The sequence below is a fragment of the Anomaloglossus baeobatrachus genome, chromosome 12 (assembly GCF_048569485.1).
Source record: "Anomaloglossus baeobatrachus isolate aAnoBae1 chromosome 12, aAnoBae1.hap1, whole genome shotgun sequence".
Classification (NCBI taxonomy): domain Eukaryota; kingdom Metazoa; phylum Chordata; class Amphibia; order Anura; family Aromobatidae; genus Anomaloglossus; species Anomaloglossus baeobatrachus.
The window spans coordinates 137,090,169-137,102,163 of NC_134364.1; the positions used below are offsets into that span (position 1 = coordinate 137,090,169).

The window sequence follows — 11,995 nt, forward strand, 5'->3', positions numbered from 1 at the left end:
AGGATAAGAAAATCTTCCACGTTCTGTGGTAGATCTTAGCCGAATTCGACTTTCTAGCTTGTCTCATTGTGGCAACGACTCCTTGAGATAATCCTGCAGATGCTAGGATCCAGGACTCAATGGCCACACAGTCAGGTTCAGGGCCGCAGAATTCTGATGGAAAAACGGCCCTTGGGACAGTAAGTCTGGTCGGTCTGGCAGTGACCACGGTCGACCGATCGTGAGATGCCACAGATCCGGATACCACGACCTCCTCGGCCAGTCTGGAGCGACGAGTATGATGCGGCTGCACTCGGATCTGATCTTGCGTAGCACTCTGGGCAAGAGCGCCAGAGGCGGAAACACGTATGGGAGCTGAAACTGCGACCAATCTTGAACCAAGGCGTCTGCCGCCAGAGCTCTTTGATCGCGCGACCTCGCCATGAATGCCGGGACCTTGTTGTTGTGCCGGGATGCCATTAGGTCGACGTCCGGCACTCCCCAGCGGCGACAGATTTCCTGAAACACGTCCGGGTGAAGGGACCATTCCCCTGCGTCCATGCCCTGGCGACTGAGGAAGTCTGCTTCCCAGTTTTCTACGCCTGGGATGTGAACCGCGGATATGGTGGATGCTCTGTCCTCCACCCACATTAGAATGCGCCGGACTTCTTGGAAGGCTTGCCGACTGCGCGTCCCTCCTTGGTGGTTGATGTATGCCACCGCTGTGGAGTTGTCCGATTGGATTCGGATCTGCTTTCCTTCCAGCCACTGTTGGAAGGCCAGTAGAGCAAGATACACTGCTCTGATCTCCAGAACATTGATCTGAAGGGTGGACTCCTGCGGAGTCCACGTCCCCTGAGCCCTGTGGTGGAGAAATACTGCTCCCCACCCTGACAGACTCGCATCTGTCGTGACTACTGCCCAGGATGGGGGCAGGAAGGATCTTCCCTGAGACAATGAGGTGGGAAGGAGCCACCATTGTAGGGAGTCCTTGGCCGTCTGGGAAAGCGAGACTTTCCTGTCCAGGGACGTTGACTTCCCGTCCCATTGGCGGAGAATGTCCCATTGAAGTGGGCGCAGATGAAACTGCGCAAAGGGAACTGCTTCCATGGCTGCCACCATCTTCCCTAGGAAATGCATGAGGCGCCGCAAGGGATGCAACTGGCCCTGCAGAAGAGATTGCACCCCTGTCTGTAGTGACCGCTGCTTGTTCAGCGGAAGCTTCACTATCGCTGCTAGAGTATGAAACTCCATGCCAAGATACGTTAGTGATTGAGTCGGTGATAGGATCGACTTTGGAAAGTTGATGATCCATCCGAAAGACTGTAGGGTCTCCAGCGTAGCATTCAGGCTGCGCTGACATGCCTCTTGAGAGGGAGCTTTGACCAATAAATCGTCTAGGTAAGGGATCACCGAGTGTCCCTGAGAGTGCAAGACTGCTACCACCGCCGCCATGACCTTGGTGAAGACCCGTGGGGCTGTCGCCAGACCAAATGGCAGAGCTACGAACTGAAAATGGTCGTCTCCTATCACAAAACGTAGAAAACGTTGATGTTCTGTAGCAATTGGCACGTGGAGATAAGCATCTTTGATGTCTATTGAGGCAAGGAAGTCTCCTCTGGACATTGAGGCAATGACAGAACGCAGGGTTTCCATCCGGAACTTCCTGGCGTGCACATGTTTGTTGAGCCGTTTTAGGTCCAGAACAGGACGGAACGAGCCGTCCTTTTTTGGAACCACAAAGAGATTGGAGTAAAACCCTTGCCCTTGTGCCTGAGGAGGGACTGGGATCACCACTCCTTCCGCTCTTAGGGAGTCCACCGCCTGCAGCAGAGCATCTGCTCGGTCTGGATGTGGGGAGGTTCTGAAGAACCGAGCTGGAGGACGAGAATTGAACTCGATTCTGTACCCGCGAGACAAAATGTCCGTCACCCACCGGTCTTTGACCTGTGACATCCAAATGCCGGAAAAGCGGGAGAGCCTGCCCCCGACCGGCGATGCGGAGGGAGGGGGCTGGAAGTCATGAGGTAGCCGCTTTGGAAGTGGTACCTCCATTTGCTTTCTTGGGGCGCGTGTGAGCCCGCCACGAATCTGAGTTTCTTTGCGTCCTCTGAGTCCCTTTGGACGAGGTAAACGGTGTCTTGCCCGAACCCTCGAAAGGACTGAAACCTCTGCTGCCACTTTTTCTGCTGAGGTTTGGTTGTTCTGGGTTGTGGTAAAGAGGAGTCTTTACCCTTGGACTGCTTAATGATATCAGCCAATGGCTCGCCAAACAGTCTATCTCTAGATAAAGGCAAACTGGTTAAACATTTTTTGGAACCAGCATCTGCTTTCCAGTCCTTTAACCACAAGGCTCTGCGCAAAACTACCGAATTGGCGGACGCCATTGAGGTGCGACTGGTAGATTCTAGGACCGCATTGATAGCGTAAGACGCAAACGCCGACATCTGCGTGGTAAGGTGCGCCACTTGCGGCACTGCTGGATGTATGATAGCATCCACTTTTGCTAAGCCAGCTGAAATAGCCTGGAGTGCCCATACGGCTGCGAATGCCGGAGCAAACGACGCGCCGATAGCTTCATAGACAGATTTTAACCAAAGGTCCATCTGTCTGTCATTGGCATCTTTAAGTGAAGCGCCATCCTCCACTGCAACTATGGACCTAGCTGCGAGTTTGGAAATCGGGGGGTCCTACCTTTGGACACTGTGTCCAGCGCTTGACCACCTCAGGGGGGAAAGGGAAACGCGTATCTTTAGATCGTTTAGAGAAACGCCTTTCTGGGTGAGCGTCGTGCTTCTGGATTGATTCTCTGAAGTCAGCGTGATCCAACAAAGCACTCAATTTACGCTTGGGATAAAGGAAACGAAACTTCTCCTGCTCCGCAGCCGCCTCTTCTGCTGAAGGGGCTGGGGGAGAAATATCCAACAGCCTATTGATGGCTGAGATAAGGTCGTTTACCATGGCATCCCCATCAGGGGTATCCAGGTTGAGAGGGGTTCCAGGAATGGATTCCTGATCACTCTCATCAGACACATCACAGGGAGACTGATTGCGCTGAGACCCTGAGCAGTGTGATGACGTCGAGGGTCTTTCCCAGCGAGCTCGCTTAGGGTGGCTGGGGCAATCATCTGAGTCATAATCCTCGGCCTGTGAAGCCGGGGACCCCCCTGTGGGCTGGATTAATTCCAAGTGAGGGGGACCTGAGGACAGAGGCCTCGCCGTGCCCAAAGACTGAGCCCCATGCATAGATTGCAAGGTTTCAAGGATTTTTGCCATAGACACAGACATATTATCAGCAAAAACTGCAAAGTCTGTCCCTGTCACCGGGGCAGAACTTACAAGCGTCTCAGCCTGGGTCACTACCTCTCCTGACTCCGGCTGGCGAAGCAGCACCGGGTCGGAGCATTGCACACAATGGGGGTCATCGGAGCCTACTGGTAGATTAGCCCCACATGCAGCACACGCAGTATACACAGCCCTAGCCTTGGCAGCCTTGCGTTTTGAGGATGGCATGTTGTTGCTTCCACAGAGGGATCTGGGAGATGCAGCCAGAAGCGACCTCACAGTGCAAGAAATACAATATCTCTATATCCTACACAGTACGCCGATACACCGTGAGGCACTAGAGGGACCAGCACAGAAAAATCGCTTACCGCCCGCTTAAAAAAGCGGGTGTGTGGTCGCCAGATAGCCCCTAGTCCAGGTCTCCCAGAGCCTTGCGTCCTTCCTCCAGCCAGACTGCATGTAATGGCTGCCGGCGTCCTGAGAGAGAAGGGGGGCGGGCCCTGGGCGTTCCTGGCTAAGAGCGGGAAGCCTGCTTCCCTCTGTGCCTAGTGTGAGGGCTGGAGCATGTAAATCAGGCTCCAGCCCTCGTCGCTGCTAGCGAACAGCGTCTCTCCCCTACCCTGAATGACAGGGTGGGGGCGGGAACGAATCGGAGCTGCCGGCGTCCTAGGCCCAAAAAGCCGGGGACTCAATTTATAACCGCCGCCGCCGTAAAAGCGCGGACGGCGGATCCCCGGCGCACCACAAGTCACAGCAGCGCCGCCCGGTCCAGAGGGGGTCGGCGCTGCGTTCCCATACACAAAAAATCCCCCAGTAATCTGTAGGGACACTAACTCCAACGTTGCGGTCCCCGGCGCACTACAACACCCAGCCAGCCCGGAGTGTGTCTGTGCCTGCCGGGGACACAGAGTACCTGTATGATGCAGGGCCTGTCCCTGATCGTACTCCTGCTCCGTCTCCATCAGGTTCTAATGGGTCTGTGGATGGAGCCCGGCGTCAGAGCTGAGAGGCCGGCAGGATCCCACTTCCACAGAGCCCTACCAGGGGATGTGGAAGGAAAACAGCATGTCAGGCTCCAGCCCTGTACCAGCAATAGGTACCTCAACCTTACAACACCATCCAGGGGTGAGAAGGGAGCATGCTGGGGACACTATATGTGTCCTCTTTTCTTCCATCCGAAATAGTCAGCAGCTACTGCTGACTAAAATCTGTGGAGCTATGCATGGAATGTCTGACCTCCTTCGCACACAAAGCTAAAACTGGAGAACCCGTGATACCACGGGGGGGGGTATAGCCAGAGGGGGAGGGGCCTTGCACTTTTAATGTAGTGCTTTGTGTGGCCTCCAGAGGGCAGTAGCTATACCCCAATCGTCTGGGTCTCCCAATAGAGCGCTGAAGAAAGGTGGACGTTCAAGCAGGTGCACGGAGGACTTTTACGTTTCAGGACAGTGCAATCCTGCCTTGGTAACTCTCAATCGGCACCCTACAATTCGGATCTAAGGATACGCAAAGCGCGATCCAGCACTAATCCTTCCTCTCCAGCAGGAGAGAGATTCAATCCATGCAAGGACCACATACCACGGAGCCCTTAACATCAGTGGTGGTGTCAGGTAACATACACCGGGGACCTGTAATAAGCCCCCGGTGCACTGATCCCTCTGTCCGCTAGACTCCTCGGTAGGAGCGCGGCTTACTCAAACCTTATTCAGGGACTGTGGAAGTGTGCAGTGTGGTTCTTAATATTCATCTAACTAACACTAAAGTATCTTTTCTGCTACAAATACTTACTAGAAGGAATATTGCCATTATTTATGGACTGGCACGGATGTGGCACCCCCTAGGAAAAACTTTTGCAAATATTTTTTTCTGAGGAAGTTTTCTTCTCTTATTTGGACAACTACCCTCATTAACAATTTATTTTAATTTTCTAATATTTGTGATCGCCACCGGCCGGGGCCCCACGAGTATTCATTTTACAATTTATAATTAATAATCTTGATTATGCTTCTTAATGTTTGTATATACACCTTGTTTTTTGTTTGACCTTTGTAGAAATTTGCGGTTAGTATTAAAATATTATTTAATCTTACTATTCAGCGCTGGTTTTTGAGATCTTCTATATATAGAAAAATCTCAGTTATTTTTATTGTTTGTATCCAGGCAATTTGTGGGGGTTTTTTACCAGCTGCAGGATTTAAAGTAAGTCTGAGTCAAGCGCTCACTTTTGTCTGAGGACATTTTTTCAACTCTGTTATTTTCACCATTTCTCATTTCCAGAAAATAAATACAGAATTTATTGCTGGAAATTCGGACACGTCATCAGTGGATTATAGAATAAAGAACAATTTACACTTTACTCAGAAATAGAAAGAGAAAATCAGAAAAACTGACAATTGTGCAGCGGACTCTGAATTTTTGCCAGAGTAGTGCAGTATATTATAACATATAGTATATATACACAGTACAGATCAAAAGTTTGGACACACCTCATTCAAAGAGTTTTCTTTATTTTCATGACTCTGAAAATTGTAGATTCACATTGAAGGCATCAAAACTATGAATTATCACATGTGGAATGAAATACTTAACAAAAAAGTGTGACACAACAGAAAATATGTCTTATATTCTAGGTTCTTCAGTAGCCACCGTTTGCTTTGATTACTGCTTTGCAAAGTCTCTTGATGAGCTTCAGGAGGAAGTCACCGGAAATGGTCTTCACTTCACAGGTGTGGCCTGTCATATTTAATAAGTGGGATTTCTTGCCTTATAAATGGGGTTGGGACCATCAGTTGCGTTGTGCAGAAGTCTGGTGGATACACAGCTGATAGTCCTACTGAATAGACTGTTAGAATTTGTATTATGGCAAGAAAAAAGCAGCTGAGTAAAGAAAAACGAGTGGCCATCATTACTTTAAGAAATGAAGGTCAGTCAGTCCGAAAAATTGGGAAAACTTTGAAAGTGTCCCCAAGTGCAGTGGCAAAAACCATCAAACGCCACAAAGAAACTGGCTCACATGAGGGCCGCCCCAGGAAAGAAAGACCAAGAGTCACCTCTGCTGCGGAGGATATGTTTATCCGAGTCACCAGCCTCAGAAATCGCAGGTTAACAGCAGCTCAGATTAGAGACCAGGTCAATGGCACACAGAGTTCTAGCAGCAGACACATCTCTAGAACAACTGTTAAGAGGAGACTTTGTGCAGCAGCCTTCATGGTAAAATAACTGCTAGGAAACCACTGCTAAGGACCGGCAACAAGCAGAAGAGACTTGTTTGGGCTAAAGAACACAAGGAATGGACATTAGACCAGTGGAAATCTGTGCTGTGGTCTGATGAGTCCAAATTTTAGATCTTTGGGTCCAACCATCGTGTCTTTGTAGAAAAGGTGAACGGATGGACTCTACATGGCTGGTTCCACCGTGAAGCATGGAGGAGGAGGTGTGATGGTGTGGGGATGCTTTGCTAGTGACACTGTTGGGGATTTATTCAAAATTGAAGGCATGCAGAACCAGCATGGCTACCACAGCATCTTGCAGCGGCATGCTATTCCATCCGGTTTGCGTTTAGTTGGACCATCATTTATTTTTCAACAGGACAATGACCCCAAACACACCTCTAGGCTGTGTAAGGGCTATTTGACTAAGAAAGAGAGTGATAGGGTGCTACGCCAGATGACCTGGCCTCCACAGTCACCAGACCTGAACCCAATCGAGATGTTTTGGGGTGAGCTGGACCGCAGAGTGAAGGCAAAAGGGCCAACAAGTCCTAAGCATCTCTGGAAACGCCTTCAAGACTGTTGGAAGACCATTTCCGGTGACTACCTCTTGAAGCTCATCAAGAGAATGCCAAGAACGTGCAAAGCAGTAATCAAAGCAAAAGGTGGCTACTTTGAAGAACCTAGACTCTAAGGCTATGTGCGCACTGGGAAATGAAATTTCCTTGCGTAAATTCCGCAGGCTCTGAAAGATCTTATCACCTGCGGAAAAAATCCGCATCAAATCCGCACCCAAATCCGCATGCGGATTGTCGCGTTTTGTTGCGGATTTGGTGCGGAATTGGTGCGGTTTTTCCGCAAGCTGTTCCCTGCGTGATTTTTACATTAGATTAGGGAAAACCCTCAGCTACCTGCGGAAAAGTGACATGCACTTGTTTTTGCTGCGGGATTTCCGCAGCAAAACATGCAGCTGTCAAATTCTGCCTAGTGCGCACAGGATTTTTTTTCCCATAGGTTTTGCTGGTGATTCACTGCAGAGATGTTATGAACATTTTCTGCAGCGAAACATGCAGCAAATCCGCGGAAAATCCGCGGCAAAATCCGGTAAGTGCGCACATAGCCTAAGACATATTTTCTGTTGTTTCACACTTTTTTGTTAAGTATTTCATTCCACGTGTGTTAATTCATAGTTTTGATGCCTTCAGTGTGATTCTACAGTTTTCAGAGTCCTGAAAATAAAGAAAACCCCTTGAATGAGAAGATGTGTCCAAACTTTTGATCTGTACTGTGTGAGATATATATATATATATATATATATATATATGTATATATATACATATATATATACATATATATACACACACACATACACACACACATCTAATATATAAAGCTGTGTGTGTGTGTGTGTGTGTGTGTACTGTATGTATGTCCGCTAAAGGAATCCGCACCGTCGCATTTACAATCACAAAATTTTGCACAGACGCCTCATGTGACTCAGGGAACATCAGACTATATTTTGCCGGGAAAATTTAACCCCGTGCTTTACAATTACTCTCCAAAAAACCTGCGTCCATTAAAGTCAATGGAGCTGGGAGCTACAGATCATTAATAGGAGCTGTGATTGGTTGCTAAAGGGAAAAGGACATTCATAGTACAGTGGAACCTTGCTTAACGAGAACCATCCGTTCTGGGAGTGGCTTGTTAATCAAGTTACTCGTTCAGCAAAGCAAGATTTCCCATAGGAAATCATTGCAATGCAGACGATCCGTTCCACAATGTGTTAAATGTCCCATCCTGGTCCCCTATTCTATCATTCCACACACAAACACATGCACATATTATATGCTCTCCTTACCTTCCGTTCCATCGCCGGTCTCCTGGGACTTGCTGTTCTCCGGTGTGGGCCGTGTATCAGGTGACCATAACAACGAGGGCGGAACTTCCTGCCAGAGAGCTGACGTCAAAGGCAGAGCCGCTTGCCTCTGATTGGCCAGCGCGCTGCCTTTGACAAGCTGTGACAGGAACCAGGAAGTTCCTGCTTCGTTGCTATGGATGCCGATGCCTGGAGCGGAGCACTACAGGACCCAGGAGGCCGGCGATGAAACGGAAGGTACACATGTTATATGCTCACCTTACCTTCCATCGCCGGCCTCATGGTACTTGTAGTTCGCCGCGATGTACCCGGGAACTACAAGAACCATGAGGCCGGCGGTGGAACGGAAGGTAAGGTGAGCATAATACTGTATGTGTGTGCGTGCTTGTGCATACCTGTGTGCTTGTGTGGACAGTGCAAGTGCGGGTCAGAGCGCGGTGGATGGACGGAACCGGAAGTGTGTGCAGAGAGGATTTCGCTCGTACAGCAAAGCTTTCTCGTAAAGCGGGTTACAAATTTACAGAAAGCTTTGCTTGTTAAGTGAAATTCTCGTTAAGAGGGTTACTCGTTAAGCGAGGTTCCACTGTATAAGAAGCTTATGTGTGAGGTAATATGATGTCAGTGGGGAGATGGATAGAGAGAGACAGAGAGGGAAAGAGACAGAGAGGCAGGGAAAGAGACAGAGAGGCAGGGAAAGAGACAGAGAGGCAGGGAAAGAGACAGAGAGGCAGGGAAAGACAGAGAGAGGCAGGGAGAGGCAGGGAAAGACATAGAGAGAGACAGAGACAGGAAAAGCAACAAACAGAGAGACAGACCAAGACAAACAGAGAGCTAGAGACATAGACAAAGACAGACACACAGAGACGTATAGAGAGAGACAGACACACAGAGACGTATAGAGAGACACAGACACACAGAGAGACAGGCCGGGAAAGACAGAGACAGGCCGGGAAAGACAGAGACAGGCCGGGAAAGACAGAGACAGGCCGGGAAAGACAGAGACAGGCCGGGAAAGACAGAGACAGGCCGGGAAAGACAGAGACAGGCCGGGAAAGACAGAGACAGGCCGGGAAAGACAGAGACAGGCCGGGAAAGACAGAGACAGCCCGGGGAAGGAGACAGTTACTATCCCGTACAGCGCCGGGTGCTACAGCTAGTACAATATATACACGCACACATAGACACACACAGATATTTACAAACACGTACACTTTATACACACACACATATATATATAAAATGTACCCACACACACGTATACATATACACACACACACTATATACATACACCCCGCCCCGGGGTCACCCCCTCTCACCAGCACGGTCAGGCAGTCCACGTCCACGCTCGGGAGACCCCAGTCTCCTTTCCAGCAATACAGCTCCATGGGCGCCGCCATCTCTGAGCACTTTCGTCCCGCCCACTGCTGGGTCACGTGTCACTGATCACGTGATGCGCGGGGAAGGGGAACGTATCAATGTGCTGGTTGCGATGCGTCGGATGTGGCAGTTTTTACATATTCCGAGGCCGTGTGTACTGCTAACTGTCATATGATGGCAGAAGGATTAGATACTGAGTATCACACAGGAGGATTAGATACACGGTACACGTGTATCTAATCACATTAGTATTATATAGACAGTACATAGCATCACAGGAATATTAGATACACAGTACCCAGTATAACACATTAGGATTAGATACACGGTACACAGTATCACACATGAATATTAAATACACGGTACACAGTATCACACAGGAATATTAAATACACGGTACACAGTATCACACATGAATATTAGATACACAGTACACAGTATCACACAGGAATATTAGATACATGGTACACAGTATCACACATGAATATTAAATACACGGTACACAGTATCACACATGAATATTAGATACACAGTACACAGTATCACACATGAATATTAAATACACGGTACACAGTATCACACAGGAATATTAGATACATGGTACACAGTATCACACATGAATATTAAATACACGGTACACAGTATCACACATGAATATTAAATACACGGTACACAGTATCAAACAGGAATATTAGATACATGGTACACAGTATCACACATGAATATTAAATACACAGTACACAGTATCACACAGGAATATTAGATACATGGTACACAGTATCACACATGAATATTAAATGCACAGTACACAGTATCACACATGAATATTAAATACACGGTACACAGTATCACACAGGAATATTAGATACATGGTACACCGTATCACACATGAATATTAAATACACAGTACACAGTATCACAGGAATATTAGATACATGGTACACAGTATCACACATGAATATTAAATACACGGTACACAGTATCACACAGGAATATTAGATACATGGTACACAGTATCACACATGAATATTAAATGCACAATACACAGTATCACACATGAATATTAAATACACGGTACACAGTATCACACAGGTATATTAGATACATGGTACACAGTATCACACATGAATATTAAATACATGGTACACAGTATCACACATGAATATTAAATACACGGTACACAGTATCAAACAGGAATATTAGATACGTGGTACACAGTATCACACAGGAGGATTGGATACACGGTACACGTGTATCTAATCACATTAGTATTATATAGACAGTACATAGCATCACAGGAATATTAGATACACAGTACCCAGTATAACACATTAGGATTAGATACACGGTACACAGTATCACACATGAATATTAAATACACGGTACACAGTATCACACAGGAATATTAGATACATGGTACACCGTATCACACATGAATATTAAATACACGGTACACAGTATCACACATGAATATTAGATACACAGTACACAGTATCACACATGAATATTAAATACACGGTACACAGTATCACACAGGAATATTAGATACATGGTACACAGTATCACACATGAATATTAAATACACGGTACACAGTATCACACATGAATATTAAATACACGGTACACAGTATCACACATGAATATTAAATACACGGTACACAGTATCAAACAGGAATATTAGATACATGGTACACAGTATCACACATGAATATTAAATACACAGTACACAGTATCACACAGGAATATTAGATACATGGTACACAGTATCACACATGAATATTAAATGCACAGTACACAGTATCACACATGAATATTAAATACACGGTACACAGTATCACACAGGAATATTAGATACATGGTACACCGTATCACACATGAATATTAAATACACAGTACACAGTATCACAGGAATATTAGATACATGGTACACAGTATCACACATGAATATTAAATACACGGTACACAGTATCACACAGGAATATTAGATACATGGTACACAGTATCACACATGAATATTAAATGCACAATACACAGTATCACACATGAATATTAAATACACGGTACACAGTATCACACAGGTATATTAGATACATGGTACACAGTATCACACATGAATATTAAATACATGGTACACAGTATCACACATGAATATTAAATACACGGTACACAGTATCAAACAGGAATATTAGATACGTGGTACACAGTATCACACAGGAGGATTGGATACACGGTACACGTGTATCTAATCACATTAGTATTATATAGACAG

The 11,995-nt window shown here is 46.9% G+C and overlaps 1 protein-coding gene across 1 annotated transcript in view; it reads right to left on the bottom strand.

Moving 5' to 3' along the window:
* MTX1 (metaxin 1) overlaps window positions 1-9,779 on the bottom strand; it is a 29,051-nt gene extending 19,272 nt beyond the window's left edge. Inside the window, exon 1 of the mRNA XM_075331090.1 lies at window positions 9,666-9,779. Within this exon, the coding sequence (XP_075187205.1) occupies window positions 9,666-9,746 (81 nt within the window). The 5' untranslated portion in view covers window positions 9,747-9,779. The remainder of the gene's footprint in view (window positions 1-9,665) is intronic.
* Window positions 9,780-11,995: the final 2,216 nt, after the last annotated feature.